This window comes from Chelonoidis abingdonii, chromosome 19, assembly GCF_003597395.2.
Source record: "Chelonoidis abingdonii isolate Lonesome George chromosome 19, CheloAbing_2.0, whole genome shotgun sequence".
Lineage (NCBI taxonomy): Eukaryota > Metazoa > Chordata > Testudines > Testudinidae > Chelonoidis > Chelonoidis abingdonii.
Genome location: NC_133787.1, coordinates 18,377,843 through 18,397,701, shown reverse-complemented (window position 1 = coordinate 18,397,701; position 19,859 = coordinate 18,377,843). Strand labels below are relative to the sequence as shown.

Genomic DNA, 19,859 nt, shown 5'->3' with positions numbered 1-19,859 from the left:
ACATCACCTAGTGCAAATAAAAAAAAAGCACACAATGGATCATTCCGATTGGAGAAGACCAAGATATCTCCCCCTCCTTTGTCCTGTCATTTCTGGTTAGTTCTTTGAATAAGGGATGTTATCTGTCCAATTGATCTATTCATATAATGGTTCTTCAGTATTAAGAGTCTGCACAAAGTTCATCCAGCTTTTACTCAAGTGCCTGCTAATGCATTAAAATGTAACTTCCTTGTGGCTTCCTGTAACACAAGTGAAAGTCTACCCCTCAGATTTCAAATGGCTGCAGATTTGGGCTCTGCCATTCCAAGGTAAGTCTGTGAATTGGGGGGAAAGATGAAGTGCAAGCTCCAGAACTGAGGACCCTCCAGCGAGAGCACCAAACTTACAACTTACAGATAATTGACAGATCAGTGCATCTATGCCATTGAACCTGGGTGATGCTGTTTAAAGTCTCTCCCAGTGTTTAGCTGAAATTTGGAACAGCAAGTATTGACTTCAGAGATAACTAAAACATTTTAAATGAATGGCAGGAAGTACTGCTGATCATTTCATTTAGCTTCACACAGATTTGAAAAAACCCCAACAGTAACAACCTCCAAATTCACTTATGCTTGATTTTGAGCACTGATCTGATCCATGATGTCAAAATATTTGAACTTTGCTAAAATATGCAACAGGATCACACCGCTAAAATGCTTATGTTTAGTCACTACTCTTAATTTGCTTTACTAAGAGAAATTTGCTTACACAATACTCAGTCCCATCTATAAAAACTCAATTCAGTGATTGTTTTATGGTGGGTTCTAAACCGTTACAAAATGTATGCAACACAGAAATCTACGTTTTTCCTGAGTCATAGCTATCAGTTAGTCCAACTGTAGACCAGAGACAACAGAACATTGTTTTCTGAACTTTCAATCAGTCTAATACGATGACAAGCTCTTGTTTAACTGGTAATCAACTTATAATTCTGACAATTATTGTCATGGAGGTTAATCTGGCTAGCTCATAGAAAGAATGGTTTCGGTAAATTAGCTGTGCTCATGTTATTGAACAATGTACTATATCATAGCCTAGTTCTCTAAATATACCGGGATATAAAATCAGTGCCTGAATAATACAAGAATATATCAAATTTACAGTTAGTATTTTCTATAGGATATACAACTGTAATCCACCTTAAGAAAGTAGGGATTGTCAATGTGTATAATGAACATATTTTTATTATATAAGGTTAACACACTAAAAACATGTAATTTATCTTCAACTTCTTCTTAAACAATTACCAATTAGTAATGCTGGGGCCTGTTTGCATTTTGAAAACTTATCTATATTGTAAAGTTTTACCAGTTAAACTAATATAGTTATACAGATGCAAGGTCCATGTGGGTACTTTTTTCCGGTAAAAGAGTGGAGTTATTTGGTTAAGCTTCCCAGTCAACATGCAGTAAACCTGAAAAAAAGCATTCTGATACTAGAATGAAAGTGTCCATATGGAGGATTTGAGAGTATAAATATTGGTTTAAATTCACAATATAAGTTATATCAGAAATGCATTCCAGTGCAGACCAGGCCTAAACACCTTTTTACTCTCCCAATCCTGGACTACTTCTGGTCCACAGAGTACTTTAATCAGTCCTTGGGTGGCCTAAATTACAGCAGTGCTGCATATGGTGAGGCTTAGGCCTGGTCTACACTATGATTTTAGGTCGAAATTAGCAGCGTTACCTCGATTTAATCCTGGACCTGTCCACAATACGAAGCCCTTTTGTTAGACTTAAAGGGCTCTTTAAAATCAATTTCTTTACTCCACCTCCGACGAGGGGATTAGCAATGAAATTGGCCTTGCTGGGTCGAATTTGGGGTAGTGTGGATGCAATTCGACAGTATTGGCCTCCGGGAGTTATCCCAGAGTGCTCCATTGCAACCGCTCTGGACAGTGCTCTCAACTCAGATGCACTGGCCAGGTACACAGGAAAAGGCTCGCAAACTTTTGAATTTCATTTCCTGTTTGGCCAGCGTGGCGAGCTGATCAGCACAAGTGACCAGGTAGAGCTCATGCAGAGCTCATCAGCATGATGTGCACATTGCCGGGGCACATTGCCCAGTCCGTACTTTGTGAGATGTCTACGTCCATGTCTATGTCTTCCTCACTCTCATCACCACGCTGCCGTCGCCTCCTTGCCTAGTTCTGCTTTTGCAGCTTATGGTTCTGCGCTGAAAAAAGGTGCAAAACAATTGCCTGCTGTTGCCCTGACGGAGGGAGGGGCGACTGATGACATGTCTTACAGGGAATTAAAATCAACAAAAGAGGTGGCTTTGCATCAAGGGGAAACACAAACAACGGTCATACAGAAAGGCCCCCTCAAGAATTGAACTCAAAACCCCGGGTTTAGTAGGCTGTTGATTTCACAAAACAAATTGGGTCAATTTCTTGTTTTGATCCACTCCATCTATCTTTTACATCTTAGGCTGGCAACAGAAGGTGCAGTACAACTGCTAGCCATCGTCATCTCCTGGGTGCTTGGCAGAAGATGCTGCATTATGACTGCTAGCGATCATCATCTCCTGGCTGCTCGTCAGAAGACGGTACAGTATGACTGCTAGCCATCGTCATCTCCTGGGTGCTTGGCAGAAGATGCTGCATTATGACTGCTAGCGATCATCATCTCCTGGCTGCTCGTCAGAAGACGGTACAGTATGACTGCTAGCCATCGTCATCTCCTGGGTGCTCAGCAGAAAAAGGGAATGACCTGGCTGAGTCACTCTCATGTCTGCCCAGGTGCCCCATACCGACTTCACCAAGATCGGCTAAAAGAGAACCCAGGAGTATGATGATGATGGCTACCAATCGTAATGCACTGTCTGCTGCCAAAAGGGAATAAGCTGCTGCTGTGTAGCAATGCAGTCCCATGTCTGCCAGCACCTAGGAGACGTGCGGTGATGGTGAACTGAGCAGGCTCCATGCTTGCCATGGTATGGTGTCTGCTCAGGTAACCCAGGAAAAAAGGCATGAAACCATTGTCTGCCATTGCTTTCACGAAGGTAGGGAGGGAGAGGGGGGCCTGACGACATGTACCCAGAACCATTCGCGACACTGTTTTTGCCCCCATCAGGCATTGGGATCTCAACACAGAATTCCAATGGGCAGCAGAGACTGCAGGAACTGTGAGATAGCTACCCACAGTTCAACGTTCCGGAAGTCAATGATAGCCTCGGTACTGTGGATGCAGTCCACCGACTTAATGCACTTAGAGCATTTTGTGTGGGGACATGCACAATTGACTGTATAAAAACGATTTCTAAAAAACTGACTTCTATAAATTTGACCTAATTTCGTAGTATAGACATACCCTTAGTCCCTGACTGCCTTTCCTGTTCCCATCCCCACAACCAGGATGCTCCCTTCACCAGGGCTTGTGAAAGGGTCCTTGGAATGCAGCCTTATGACTGTTTTCTTCAGTTTGTGCTGCTGGGAGAATCCTTCCCAAACTGGAACTCCCAGTGTAAAGACTAATGCAGAGGTAAAGCACAGAGCACCTGTGGAGTTTTAAAAAGTTATCATTCCATTAAACTTAGCTAATGCAGTGCTCAATACAAATTTTTTTCCTACTATCTTCCCTTATATTTTTACAGTACTATGCATCCCTAATATAAAATATTTACTACTATGAATGTATATTCAGAGCAGTGCAATATATTTATCTCCTGGACCTTATACTCTAAGCCAGTCTTGTATCCCACCTCCACTTTCTTTTAAATACTGTCCAAATTTCAACAAAATTAATCGTCATACCATGGGCACTACAATCTTTCAGCACAACACTGCAGACTAGAGTTTCTGCCTTAACTTTGCATTTCCTTTCCCTCCACCTCATTTTAAGACAAACTGTTAGTTTTTGAAATATGGTGTTCAAAATCACAGGTCTTTGCCTCACATTAGTGCCAGATAATGTCGTCAGATTACTCTCAGTAACTTTGAAACTTTTTTCTAAGTTTGCCAACTTGAAATGAACTCAGTTAAAAAAACCAAAGTGAACAGGAGTTTGAAAATAAACCTACTTTGGACATCCTGCCAATTTTTGTGGTTTTACAGTAATGTTTTCCTTCAAGATTTTTCTTTCTTTCTTGTTGCTGAGTGAAAAACCTAGATAAACGAGGAATTGACTGAACACTCAGGCAAAACAGTGAAACTGACTATACAAAGTGCTATCAAGGTGTGCATAGTAAATAAACTTAATAAAAAAAATTGCCATCCTAATCTCTTTAACTTATAGTAGCATTCAGTGTTACTTGAACAGAAGTGTAATTTTTAAGTTGCCCCTTTAAACAGTGCTGTAAAGTCAATATTCTATCTCTCTTAGTAACAGGTTGGGGAGACACATGATTGAGGAAATATCTTGCTGACTATGAAAAAGAAGTCAAGACTTTCATCAGCAGAGTGCAAATTAATATCTCATTCACTTTTTATTTTCTTTGCTCCTTAATACCTCCATCATCATCTTTCCTGAGCATACTTTATCCTTGTGCCAAGACTTAAGGCTGGTTCAACCATGTAAAACACTCTGATTAAATAACAACACTCTAATAACCTGGTGCCAAATCTGTGCATCTTTCAGAGGAATTCTGACTCTACAAAATTGCTCAGTAGGTCTGCAATTTAAGATGTAAGAAACACAAATACCACTTTAAAAGAAAAACAAAAAATATGCTTTTTACAGGGCGTATCATTAATTTAAAATTTCTACTTCCCAGTACATCCTTAAAAGCATAATTTAATTTACATTTTTGCATAGTTGGAATCTAGGGGAAGTAAAATTGTTGTGTAAAAACAATTATATACTACATTGAATGAAATACTTTTTCACAAAGTTAAACTAATTTGTTGTGCAGTGTTTAACTAGGTGCACTGATGTAAATTAAGTTACTGCTATAGTATGAAAACTGATCAAAGATAAGCTCCAAGCACACCTCTAATGGGGTGTCATCAACTAAAAGCAGAAGTTACAGGGGTTGTACTTTCAGTTCTTTTGGAGAGAAAGAGAGCCGAGAGGAGCCCATATAACAATGGATGGGGAAGGCCAAAGATATAGGTGGAAACACAATTAAAGCCGTATCTATACTATAGGGAGTGTACTGACACAGTTATAGTGGTTTAACTGCATACCATACATGTAGCCTACAGCAACGGAACAGGTTTTTCTGTTGCTGTAGAAAAACCAGCTCCCTGAGTGACAGTAGCTTCTTCTGTTGACCTGAGGGTTAGGTTGGCATAGCCTTGTCACCCAGTAGTGTGGATACAAGAGCTTCCAGGAACTGCGAATCTGAGTGACAAATGACAGGTACTCTCCCTCAAATCAAGCATCACTATCACTTCTTCTTGTTCTTTTCCTCAGCCGACAAACATAACCATATCCTTCTCTAAACTGTGATTAACCAGCTAACCTTCTTCCCAGTCCTAGCCATTGCCAGGCACTAAAAAAGATATATCTAAGCTGAATGACAGTCATAAAGCTATATGTCATCTGTATACTGATGGCACTGGCCTCACCTACCACCTCGCATAATATACTGAATAAGGTAAGATATTACACAGTTGCCTATGAATGGTTCCCTCACCAAAAAAAATAAAATAAAATAGAAAGGTCTCTCTCTATACTACAGACTAACATTCCAAATTTGTTTTAAAAACTGACACAAAAGAAAACAATTTCTTAGGACCAACACCAAGAACGTATGCCATCTTGATCAAATTATTTTTGGATTACTCTACAGTCTCTGAAATCCATCATTACCTGTTAAAGGTAGAACTATTCCACATCCAATATCCAAGTGCAGGGGTTTTTGCTACTCTTTACACTGTTTTAGATGTTAAGGAAATTAACTATACTAGGGGAAACATAGAAGTCTAATTTATGTTTTTGCATATAAGAGAAGAATATTTTCAAATCTGTTTTGGGTTTCACAAGTCACCGATTTTGGCCTGGTGTCAGTGAGGGAAGCTTCTAAGTGCCTGCTCAACTGTCTCAGCACGGACTTCACCTTTATGATCATTGGGAACCAGTTTCTCTACAGTCTCTTCAGCTGTCTCAGTGTGGACCATACCCACAGGCCAGCTGGGGGCCCAATTTTGCTGCAGCCTGCTCAATTGTCTCTGCACGGACCTTACTCACATGCTGGTGGGAGTCAAGTTTAACTTCAGCTTGCTCAATTGTCCTGGTATGGACCTTGCCCACGAGCCAGCTGGGAGTTGAGTTCCTGCAGCCTGCTGTCTCAGTCTGCAATTTTTGAGTGGGGAAAAGGAAGAAACAAGCAATGCTGTCCTTCAAATTCTCCTTAGAAATTCAAAAGTTTTTGAGTTTAGCAGTTCTGAAAAAACTTTTGAAGCTAATGAAGAAGCAGAAAAATTTAATTAAGAATCTTAAAAGTTCTGTGAAAATTCTGCTATAAAGGAAAAGATGGATTCTGCTGCTTGTGCCACTTGGAGCAAGAGAATTCTGGAGAGTACCTTCTAAGGGGCAAGCCTAAGCACAGGCTCAGAGTGAAGATTTGATATGCCATGGACATGGGGCATGCCCCACTGTGAAGATTGTCTGTCTGACTTGGAGTGTATTGCATATATTATTTTAAGATACAGTTGGTCAAAATTTGTGTTTGAAATACTTGATAGTGACCTTTTAAATGCAGATAATAGAATTAATTAAGATAGAAAAACAAGATAAAAAGGATAAATAACCTGTCAGAGTTCTGTATAATATTTAGAATTCTTCATCTGCAATAGTTACCATATATACTCGATCATAAGCCGGTTCATTTATAAGCCGACCCCCACAAGATGGATAAGTAAAAATAGAACATTTGTATGACCCATTCATAAGCCGACTCTCTATAATTCAGGGGTCAGCAAACTTTGGCTCCCGGGCCATCAGGATAAGCTGTTGGTGAGCTGAGATGGTTTGTTTACCTCGAGCATCAGCAAGCACGGAGGTGAACCTAAGTAAACAAAGTGTCCCGGCATGCCAGCTGCTTACCCTGACGGGCTGGAGCAGCAACTGGTGGGAAAATTTTGGGGGCAGGGAGAAGCTGGGAGTCAGGGGAGTAACCCCTGTGACCACCCCCTCACGACCCCACCTCTAGGCACACTCTCCCCATCCCATCCCTTCCCACCTTATCTGGGGAAGGCCAGCGGAGGATGTCTCTGGCCTGGCTGAAGCTGCTCCGGCAGGCTGGGCAGTGCAGCTGCAGCCTGCTCCTGCGGGTCAGACTGGGCGGTAAGGCAACAGCATGTTCCAGCAGGCTGGGCCAGGTTGCACGGCCGCAGCGTGTTCCAGCAGGATGGGTGGTGCCAGCCTCGGAATTGCAGCTGCTTCAGAGGCTGGGGAGACAGCAGCGTGGCCAGAAGCGCAGAGACGCTGGCCCCGCCTCTTCCCTTCTGACTGCTGGCTGTACTGCCTCTCCTCGCTCCCTCTGTTGCGGGGAGGGGTTGTGTTCCACCTCTCCCTCTCTATACCTGTTCATAAGCCGACCCCCTTCTTTGGTACTTCCCTTTTTTACTAAAAAAATTCAGCTGATGAATGAATATATACAGTACTTTTGATATACTAATACAACTATGCTTTTCTTTTCTTGCATTATCACACTTAGTATAATAGTTAAAGTATTCATACTGCTTTCATGAATACTTCCATTTTTATATGATTTTATGGTGATCACTTACCAATAACTTTAACAAAATAAGCATCTGCTTCAAAGTTATTCTTTAATGTGTGGATGGCAAATTCACTGTTGAAATAGCCTTTGCTTAGTACAATGATATCCAAGATTCCCTGGGAGGAAAAGATCAAAAGATTAGAATAAACTAGCAAGCTAAATAACATCTAAATACAGTAAACATAAATCCTCATGAAGAGAGAAACTATTTCTCAATTTATGTGCTTTGTGAGATTTATAAGACACCAAACAACTTTGATTTCATATTAAGATTCTAAATCATCTAGATTAAATAATTACATGTAACATAATAGAATCAGTTTTCTTCTCCAACCTCTCATCCCAAGTCAAAGGAGAGGGGCAAATGAGACCATAAAACCCCTTTTACAGTTCTGACCAACTTTCCCCCTTGACATATCCATTCCTCAAAGCCATGTGCACCTTGGACAGCTGAAAATGACTCCCTCTGGAGCCCAATGGTTGTAGAACAGCAAAGGGACGTTCTTCCAAACTCTGTTTGCGTATGAGCAAACTCTGTTCTCAACATAAGTTGAGGTGTTCTAACTATTTGCATATAAAGTGGCTACTATTAAAAAATATCTGAAATACCTGGAATAACTATAGTATCAGTTGGCAAATGTTGAGTTTTTAAATATCTGTTATATATAAACCAACATGTAACCAAAGATTTTATTTATTTATTTTTTACAGCTGACACAATCAGTTTAGCTTGAAAACATATCTACCTGAAGAATACCTGATTCTAGTAATGTTTTTGTTAAACTAATCTTTGCAAGGACACATCAAAAAATTAAAGAAAAAATAAAAACATTCAATTTTGTGTGGTGAATTAATTTAACTGGTTTACTACCTACGCAACTTTCAAAGCACAAGCGCTGGTCAGATACTCATGAAACTGCTCTGTCTATAAGCACCAAACACTATGTCACCATGTCAACTCTACAGAGAACAATTTTACTTTTGAGTTGAGAGGCTGGCTGGGTGAATTACCAGCAGCTGACACTTGACTTGAACAAGGGACGGTGATCTCTGCCTTCAGGTCAAAGCTCTCTAAGGAGTGAAATTGGAGATCAGAATGACTCAAAACCATAATATATAGTTTTACCCCAGCAGATCTTGTCTGAAAGGTGTATTGGCTCAGTGACTGTTGTGGAGCCAAATGACCGGATATCCAAATAGCTTTGAAAGAATGGCTTTCAAAGGTAGCAAGGTTGACTCCCTCTGCTTTGGTTTCCTTCCATGATTTTCTTGCATAATTTGTTGTTTCATTTTTGTATATATTAATGTAACTAAATATCCCCAAGTGAGTTACTTAAAAAGAAAAGGAAGATAAAGTTACAAAAACCATTTTCATCTATGATTCTAGACACAGCAAAGAGTAACAGTTGGGAATCAGACATAACCGCCTTGAGGAGATAAAATGCCCTCCAATTATGTGGACTTATTCAGAACTTGTCAAGAGTTATTTATAAATAAGCTTTTTAAGAAAAATCTAATTTAAAAAATGGTGTCCTATGAAATCATGAATTCAAGACTTACAAGTCAGTTTTCAAGTACTCTATTTTTAGGTACAGTAACAATGGAAGTGTCACTTTAAATTTTTTTAATCAATTACAGACAACAATTTATACACACATCTGTCTCTGATTGAAACAGATTTGTTTTCTAAGGCTTGACGGTGTCTAACGCTCAACCCTGTGTAAAGCGCATCACCCCAGGAGAAAACCAGATAAGGAATTTTACAGCTACTTCCATGTTCCCTGCGCACAAGCTTTACCTTGGGAGGTCAGGGACAGGGAAAGGGGCAAATAACTTACTAAAGCTCTGAAACTTATTGCACCACTGACAAGCAGATGGAGGTGAGAGAGAGATCTACACTCTGCCTACTCCCTGGGGAGATCAAACGTAGAGCCCCATCTTTTCCTCCTGTGACTAAGCCATGATGTAGGGAGACCTAATAGATCCACACAGGGACAAGGGTTTTACTCCCTCTTACTACTCTGTCCACCAAATAAGTGTAAATTACAAATTACCTTGTTTAGGGCAGATTGTAAAATTTACATCAGAAACCTAGATTTTCAAAAATGAGTTCTCACAAAGCACAAAAACGTGTACTTTGACTGCATATGCAAATCATGTACTCCATGCACTAATGGCCAGTTATGCACCTAACAGGCCATTCCCCAAGTAATTAGGGACACACCTTTTTAAAAATCAGATCTTTTATTACAAGCGACACCGAACATTAGGAGTTTAATACCAAAATTTGTATGTGAAACAGCTGGATTTTCATTGCTTTGCAATCAAAATCAAATAAGCCTCCTAATTACCTGAAATTGGGCTCAGGTCAATACTTGCTAAGTTTGCAAACTGAGCTAAAGTTTCAGGTTTGACCTAAATTTGTGTTAGATAAGAAAATCCAAAACCTAATTTTGCACTGCTTTAGTCAGCAGACAATATTATGTACAAAGTGCCATGTAATGTGCAATGCCATTGAATCCTTCGTTATGTTTAATGGGAATTATATCACGTGCTAAGTAGTTATCAGCTTTACACTCAATGATATTTTAAAGTACTTATTTCAATCTAAATTATTAGGTAAAATAAAAGTATTTTCCAAAACTTAGAGGACAGCAAAAATTGACAATCACCTATAGCCCTTGGAATCCTATCTTACTTCCAAGAAAGTCTGTGGTCTAGGAAAGATGGAATGGGCAATTATTTAGGGGTCAGATGGAGAGTATACCAAAAGATAGCCTGTGGTTAGTTTTGGGACTCAGAGTTAATCAGGGCATGGAGATAACTGAAGGTTTAGAAGTCTGACAGGAAGTAGAATTTAAGGAAGGCCTGGCATTGAGATGGGGATCATGTGTTTTATATCACTGTATGTTTTATGTAGGGAGTAGTTTAGTATGATGGTTCGGGTGACTGGATTTGGAGCTTGTCAAAGGTAATAGTAATGGGAGGAAAGGAGTCCCTGCTAGAGAGGGGTCTGAGTGCTTCTCGAAATGCACACAGAAGGATTAAAACAACAGTCACTAGGGGTTGGATAGAGTACTTCTGGTGGTTGTAGTTGGAGTACAATGCTGCAATGAGCTTACTTGGTCTAAGATTTAATATTAATTGCCAAATTCTCTTAATAGAGAAATAAATTATTTTTCAATCAACAAAGTTGTAAATATTTGGGTATTTTGGTTAATTAGTCATAGAATGAGCAGTTTTTTTTTCATTCTAGTGATAAGAATATCAAAGGGCTGCTGAACCCCCTTTTTCGTATAAATGTAAAAAAAATTATGCCAAAAAGTTAACAAACATGAATCTATTCAAGGTATTTGTATCACTTAGTGTATCAATCAGGCAGTTCTTTCATAAATTCTATTGCTTACCCTTCAACTTTAACGGACTTGTTTAAATTAACTCATTAGCTTTTTAGATTTCCTAGTCAAATACTAAGTAGTAGTACTTTAGAATGAAAGCTCAAGTAGGAATGGGCAGATAGCAATTCAAAGCAGAAATACAGTGAAGTGTGCTGAACTCACATCTTCATAAATGTCAAAGAAGGTTGCCACCACAGCATCTTTGATTTGATTTAGATCAGAGAGTTCCCAGTAGACTTTAAACATACGATGTACGCTTCTGCAGCTTGCATTGTTGCATGGGACATTCTCTAATAAAAATGCCTGCTGATTGCTGTAAAATAAAAAGCCATTAACAGTTTATCCCACATAAAGAAAGTCTGTATATTATATTTCATCTGTAATCTCTCCTACTTAAATATTTATAACTTCATACCTCTTGAAAAACGACTATAATAAAAAGAAGCTAACAATTGGTGGATACTTTATCTCTACCTACTACTAACCATCTCCCTGAAAGACAACTTGTTTCACTTTATCCCTGGAGCAGAGGTCATTTGTACTAAAGTGATTTAAGGATTAAAGGGAGAGTGAAGAAGCCTGGTCCTGGAGTAGAAAGTATTGTTGATATTTTCCAAGCCAATTAATAAAAATATTGTAATGCTCGATAATGTCCAGCCCAACTTGAAATATTTCCTTTAATAAAAAATGTAACTGAAATACTACATAAATGAAGTATCAGAGGGGTAGCCATGTTAGTCTGGATCTGTAAAAGCAGCGAAGAGTCCTGTGGCACCTTATAGACTAACAGACGTATTGGACCATGAGCTTTCGTGGGTGAATACCCACTTTGTTGGATGCATGCATCCAATGAAGTGGGTATTCACCCACAAAAGCTCATGCTCCAATACGTCTTTTAGTCTATAAGGTGCCACAGGACTCGTTGCTACTTTTACATAAATGAAGAAAATTAGTCTCCACCCTTGCATCAATATATTAATAACTTTATGAATCAAATGATTCTCTTAAGGTTTAGGAACTTTTTGTTCAAATTTAAGGTTAATTTAAGAGTAATTTAAGGTTACACTAATTTCCTAATCAATACATTTTTCATTACTGTTCTAAAACAATAGCTTCTATAAACCAATGGTACAATAACAAACAAGATATAGAAATAATCTGAATTAGACATTTGCTATCCTCCAAAAAGACACATGATACAGTGAGGTTGTGATAAGACAACAAAGAGAACAAAACCTGGCTACTAAACTCATCAATATCATCAGTCTACAGACTTAACAAATACAGAGACCTTTGCCTTATAAAGTTCCCCCCTGCCTCTGTTTACACTAAGTTTTCTCCTGAAATTTGGGAGAAAGCAGCAGCTTTCTACAAAATCTAAAAGGCCGATGTTTGTAGTTAAAAAAATGTTAAAACAATATCCAGACAAGTTTGTGAATTGGGAGTGGGGGCACAGCTCACTCCATGCTCACAAGATCTTACAAGTTTGCCAGTATACCAGGTTATTTGCTATATTTGGATATGATATGCGGTGGAGGGAAAAAGACAATGGGTAGACAACTATAGCAATAGAGAGGACTATTTGCCAGGGCTGTTAGTCAAAGACTGATAGATGACAATACTGGTGTTTACACTGCATTATTCATGTCTCTCACAGGGTGACTGGCTCCTCTATGAGTGTGTGCGCACATATATTAATTACCTGCTGCCCAACAGGGCTTAAGAGAAGGCACCTGGGCTTTATAAAAGGGGAAAAAGCTGCTGGTTGTTGTTAGATGCCCACAGACATTTCAGGGAGTAAGCAGGTTCCTGCAGGGCCCAGTCAGCAAGGGAAAGAAAGGCCCGTGGAGAAGGCCAAACTCCAGGCAAAAGGTGCTGCTAAGAAAGCAGGAAGACAGGACCCCCCGCTCCCTGGGAGGAGAAGCTGTCCCCAGCTTGGGATGGGGTGAAAGAAAATAACTTTTAAAGAGAGGACAGACCCTCAGGGAGGAGGGGCTGGGCCAAGCTGAAACAGTGATGAAGACTTCATGAGTTTAAGATTCTTCTGAAAGACTTTGTGCAGGACTTAATAAACTGGACACCAAAAAGGAATGTTTTGAATATATGGCCTGTGTGGACTTTTTTAGTAGAACTCGAATTAAGGGCTCAGCAAAGCCACACTAGCCAGCTGGGATGCTATAAGGTGCTTGACAATCTGTGATGCACTTCATGAACATTAGATAATACTTACTATTTACCTCACAGAAGTTTTGTATCTCCATTTTACAGAGCAACAAACAGCACAGTGAATTCCTGTGACCTAAGAGTGTTTCCCCAATCTCAAGGACTACCATCCATAGTCAGTATTTTGGGGTGTGGATTGAGGATTTTCTTTGAAAAGTCAGTATTTTCCAGGGTTTCGAGCCAAAATTGGAGCCTGGCCACTCATATGGTTCTCACTGGCAGCATCACGGAATCCACAGATGACTACCAGAAGGCATTAACTAGGGATATTTTCTCTCTCATGGACTTAAATTTGTTGTGCTTCTGTGTGTATATGAGTATGAATGTGAGAAAGAGAGAGAAGGCTTTTTAGGTTGCCACAACTGGACATTATGGCCTAGAAAAGAATGCACTTGCCAATGAGGGCTCTAAAGGCTGCTGAAGAAGCGTAAAAATTCCTCTTTCTGTGTACAGTGTATTTTGGGATCAATTCCCCTGGTAGGAATATCATGCCCTTTGCCATCGATGCCACTGCTGCATCACCTTTACGGAAGATGAAAAGAGAATAATTGGAAAAGGGCATAACACAACCCTGAGAGAGCCCAGATCTTCCTCCAGGGAAGAAAAGACAAGTCATAAAGATTCCCTGCAAGCAGGGCCAGCGTTTCCATTGAGGGGAACTAGGCAATCGCCTAGGGCACCAGGATTTTCGGGGGGCAGCATTTTGCCTGGGGGGTGGCAGGTGGCTCCGGTGGACCTGCCGCCGTCGAGTCTGTGGAGGGTCCGTTGGTCTGCGGCTCTGGTGGAGCTGCCGCAGCCATGCCTGCAGACAGTCCACTGGTCCCACGCGGCTCCGGTGGGCCTCCCGCAGGCACGGCTGCGGCAGCTCCATTGGAGCCGCGGACCAACGGACCTTCCACAGAAATGGCTGCAGCAGCTCCACCGGAGCAGCGGGAGTGGCGAAACGGCTGTGCGCCTAGGGCGCGAAAAACTCTAGCGCCGGTCCTGCCTGCGTCTCCTTAATGAACAAACACTTCTTGGCTTTCTGCTTGCCTCATTTAACCTGCTCCACCAAAAGAAAGTTGAGAGAGCAAATACAAAGAAGCCCACTTGGGGAGGAATGCCAGTGAAACTCTGATCCCTTTTGGGGGAAAGAAGAATGATTTCTGGGGAAATATTTTGCTAGTTGCTGCCCCCAAAACAGATTTAAATGCTACAATTGCAATGGGTAAGATGGAATTACTGAATTGCTGCTCTGCTTGCAACACCACCAGCAAAGAATCTGGTAAAAAACAAACAAACAAACAAAAACTACCAAAGGGATGTGGCTAAGACCTACAACTTCCTGGACTAGTCCGAAACTACCAAGTATCTACTGGAAGAAATAGACAACAAAATGTCTAAGATTGAGGGCGAGGCTGAAATCCAGAAATAGTTTGTTTTTGTTTTTTTAAAAATAACCATTCTCTTAGCTGACAATTTGAGGTGAGCTATTGGTTACACGAATCCCCTTCTTCCCTGATGTATTAATACTTCCTATACAAAACAAATGACTCAATCCTTTGTTTATTACTACACTCCACATTTTAATGAAACTTTTATAAAACTATGAGCCTCCTTTAACAATTTCGTTCTTTAAAAATAGTCAAGAATATTTTTGCATTTATATCTAGTATGAATCATCACCATTTTATTACCTCTGCAATTTTTCTGACATTGTACTGTCTAAACCTAATACCACAGCTCATTATCATAAAAATGGCAGCATATTGTAATTTCTTTATGTATTACATTAGTACCTTGTCAGGTAAGGCTAGTATATGATATGGTGACACAGCTCGAGTCTAACATATTGTTTCAATTTATCTTTTTCATGGTCTTTTGGTACATTCATTTGTAAATGGATGTTTGTTACTTTGCAAGAAATTTTACGAAGAGGCTTTCTCCCAGTTTAGTTTCCAACCACAATATTCTGTTTTATCACTTAATCTAAATGATTAGATACTAATTTTTAAGACAGATGGTTTTTCAGATTTGAATTGCATGATATGTTCAAGACTGACTATTTACCCCATGGCATATAGGACGGAAACCATGGGAAACTTATTTACTACTGTATCCTACATTTTCCTTCCTTGGTTGTCTGAATGCTTTTCTGTTGAAGCACGTAGTCAAGAAATATGGTCCCATGCCAAAAGAATATATCTGAAGCTCATAGTATGGACAAGCAATAATGGAAGTTACACTGCAAAAAAAGAAACACTAGGAAAATATATTAATAATAAAATGGCATTGAGAAAGGCAAGAAAAACTGGAAGGCAGGCAACACTGTAAATAAGCAGATGATGTAAGGAAAAACCTAAATATATGTTGAAAACTGAGAAGCACACAAATAGAAAAATGTCCAGTAGACAGAGGACAAAAAACACAAATTCAGAGATGCTGAGTCTCTCTCATGGATGAGCAGAGACCAGGAACAGTCATTGTTTACAGGCACAAATCTAGGTTTTGTCTGTACATACTTAGAGGTTGGTTGTTTTTTTTTCATCCTGATTAAAAAAAAATAGTACACAAAATTAAAGGATAAACAGAGTCCCTTGATTCTGAATATGCAAAAACCAACAACCCTGCCCCCAAAGTAATAATAATGGCAGTAGTAGTATAACTAACAAAATACGAACAATTGTGAAAAAACCTCTACCGTGATTAGAATTCTGCACCCAGTTATTTAAGTAAGGGGTAAAAAAATGTAGTAAGAACAACAGTGTCTATTATGGCCATCTGAACATATGTAAATTCTTATAGCAAGTTTGTGACAAGGCCAATTTCCTATTATTTTAATGACACTTGTGGCTTTACTATCTCAAAACAAACCTCTTGAGTCTGACAAAGGAAGAGAGTCCTTAAATGGCAAAATAATATCCCTGAGAGTCTACAATTCAAGAACAAAAAAAAAAAGGGGTGGGGGAAATGGGGTTAGAAAATGAGCAGACCATAATATAATGATAAAATGTCAAGTCAATGCAAGTTATGCTAACGTTAAAAAAAGAAAATATAGCAATTAAGTTGAAGTACTGATATGCGGCAGAGCAATATAAGCCCACCAAGCACAGGAACTCTGATTTAGGACTGCCACATCACCTGTAGCATGCTACTCACAATATTAGCAAAATATTTAGTTCTCCAGCCAGTGCTGAGTATACAGATTGGTATAACTAATTTATTTACCACCTGCATAACATTATTCCAGACAATTTATGAAGTATAGTCAAGGGAATGTAATGTCTAGTGTAGTGTGACCTTCCAATAAAAGGCTGTATTATTGTTGCAAAGCTAGACTTACCAGGGTCAGGTTACGAGTGGCATGGCTTAAATCAGAACACCTTTCCTTCATGGTTTTCTTTGTGTCCACCCTAAGGTTATTTTAACATACTTTGTGGGAAACAGTACTAAATATCCACTGCTCAGTTTCTCATGCGCACCTGACCTTGGGTCATTCTATGAACTTTATTCTGCGTACTTTACAATGACTGCCTGTTACCTAAAGGAAATCTGAATGACTAATATCTAGCTCCAGACATTCATGATCATATATATTGGCCTCTAGCTTTTAGATTTACTCAGTTCTAGGTTGCCTGTCCAGCCTGTATATTAAGGGATATCCCTTGTTTTACCCTACATCTGACAGCCTGTAGCCAATAATGACCAACTAAGAAACATTTAATTAAATATGTTTTCAAGTAATGCTGATGCAAAGGATCATACAGGGTGTTGCAAATGTATTATTTTGTTCTACCAAGAAAATACCATGAAGAGAAGTTGCTTACAAATATGCAGTTTTGTATTTTATCTACTTAATGGTTGTTTACTTCAAATATGGGTAGTCGTGTTCAATTTCCTAGCTGTGAACTATATGGTTCACTGTTCTTAAACTGCTATTCATGATATTTATACTATTAGCCAGTAAAACTGCCTAGGTTACTACATTTGAACAAAAAAAGAGTATCCTTGGAAAATAATTTGTTAGGTTTTATGTTTATAGTTTAATACTAATTTTCCATGCTTTTTGGGATGTTAAATGAAAAGTTGTGTTAAAAGTAACTGGTTACCATTAATTTTATTATAGTTTAGAGAAAACTCCTAATTAGGAGGCTGAATGTAGCAAATAATAAAGAGAAGCATATGCAGTACTAAAAAAAAAAGTTTTGAATATTATTACTCTCTCTAAAGACAGAGTACAAAGAAATGAATACATTAGAACAACAGTGAAGAGATTAACTGTTGTATAGTAACTGGATTTAAATCCTCTTACCTATTTATTACAATTTGAATATTGGAAATTCCAAGATTTTAAATACAATCCTATTCAAAAGCGAGAAGATCCATGCATTTGTATTGCCTACAGATTTATATATAGGCAATACAAATGCACATAGATTGGAATTCTAATCTGCAGATTCTGATTCAAGTATTTAAGTAAATCATCCCTGAAAGGCAGAAAAACATATAGCAGCCCACTCTGCATTAAACCTCTTCAAGTACAAGGACTTTTGGGGTTCAAAGGGACATTTGGGAGCAAAAAAAATGAATTTATTTATTTAAATATATTCACGCTGTGAATGTTACAAGGCTATTATTCAAAATCAATAGGATGTGGCAGGAGATGAAACAGCATGGTCTTATTTCAGATATGAAAACACTTGAAGCTATCCATCATTTTTCTTCTTATTTACTTGGAAGGAGAATGAACCAAAGCCATCCCTGATCATCTCAAAACATATTATCTCTACTCCAATGTTCTGTAGAGAACTGCAAAAACCCACTTTGAATCAATTTTTCAGAAGGATGCTAAATGCATATAATCAATTTTATCTTTATTCTTCCATGTCAGTAAGCCATTGCTTTAGATCAGCATGGTCTCAGATGAATAAAATGCTGAATGCTCCCTTTAATTCCACTAAGTTACAATATCATAGCAATTAAAAACTAGGCTTCCTGGACTCCACCACAGACTCAAGTCAAAGGTTTAGAAAAAAGCTCTTATCACTTAATCATAGTAATCAATCACTGAAATTAGATGTGTAGTAGTATTAAAGTTGTAGGAAAAATAATTAAATAGCTTGATCCAAATAGATGGTTCTTTAGAAACTAGCTGAGGTTTCCATTTTTGTTTTATTTCACGTAGAGGTTTAAAATTTAATTCTTATGGTCTATGTGAATTCCACGGGTCCTTTGAGCCAATGATGCATTTGTTTAAATCTGTCTAGAACTATGAATTAACACAGCTAAAAGTAAAATGTGACAATGATACTGGGCCCGCAAAATAAAATAAAATAAAATAAAAATGTAATTTTATCAAGGCTTATTCTATTGGAAAATATTAGGAAGCTGCTTCTGTGATTTTTATGCATACAGTTAAATATGCTGCATTTTTTCTAGTATTGTATTTTTCAGCGCTTAATTTCACATCTGTGCTGTCCCTGCTAAACCTCTTTGCTCTTCTAGCCTCTCATTTTTTCCTGAGAAGTCTGACAGAACTCCCCAGCTCTCTGAGTTCTTCTGATCTTTCCTCTCAGCATGTCACCCCCACCCCCACCTGCAATTTTAGTTCCCTAGGTCAGACTGTGCGCTACATGGCTTTGATGGATTCAAGCCTGCAAATAACTTTTGTATGATAAAACCAATATTAATATCTGATATTTGTGATGCTGGATGTAAAAATAATATATAGGAGATAAATGGGAATTAAAATTAATGTGTTCCACCAGTAATTCATGCAATGAACTGTAAGTCACTGCCATTCTTTTATTCTGAAATATTTTTAAACGATCCAAAGCATGTAGATATTATTGTATATTCTATAGCTATTGCAAAGCTCAGGAAGCATCCTAAGAATTTCAAAGGAAAATCTAAAATATCTATCATCACTGTCTGAGGAAAAAAAAGTTTTATGTCCAAACCAATTTTACATTCAAGGAACACGGTTCCACTGCATTTGAATTATTTTACAAAACACAAGAGTCATCTTAAACATATATTGAAAATAAACTTAGAACTGATTTTTCATTTACTTTTCTTCAAAGTTTTATGTAAAAGAAAAATTAAGAAAAGAGAGGTGGGGGACAGTGAGTGCTCACACACTTTTACCCAAGAGTACAGCAGAACCTGGAAAAAGAAAAAAAAGAGATGGGAAAGCACAAGAATAAGAAAATTAAGAAGAAAAGATTTTACAAATATAGGGTTACTATGTGTCCCTGAAAACTAACTTCCTTGATTTCATAAGTCTCTGCTGACTCATCCCATGAAGAATCTACCAGTCCACTAAGCAGATGAAATTGAGTATACCAGCTAAGTACATAGGTACTTCAGGGACCACGCTGTCACAAGACTAGCTCTTATGTTGCCCTACCCCAACCTCCTGATATGTGGAAGGGATAGACTTGAGCCAGCCCACCCTGGCATATAAATCACATTTCCATTAAGTTGAAAACTTAGTCTCTAAGCAATGATTGAAATTGTGGCATTACAGGCAACACATCCACACCACCA

General features: G+C 38.7%; 1 protein-coding gene across 1 annotated transcript in view; it reads right to left on the bottom strand.

The window, feature by feature from the left end:
• ITFG1 (integrin alpha FG-GAP repeat containing 1) overlaps window positions 1–19,859 on the bottom strand; it is a 187,008-nt gene that overhangs the window by 45,749 nt on the left and 121,400 nt on the right. The window contains exons 11-12 of the mRNA XM_032787061.2: window positions 11,271–11,421; window positions 7,718–7,826 (exon numbers count right to left, since the gene is read on the bottom strand). Coding sequence (XP_032642952.1) covers window positions 7,718–7,826; window positions 11,271–11,421 — 260 coding nt within the window. The remainder of the gene's footprint in view (window positions 1–7,717; window positions 7,827–11,270; window positions 11,422–19,859) is intronic.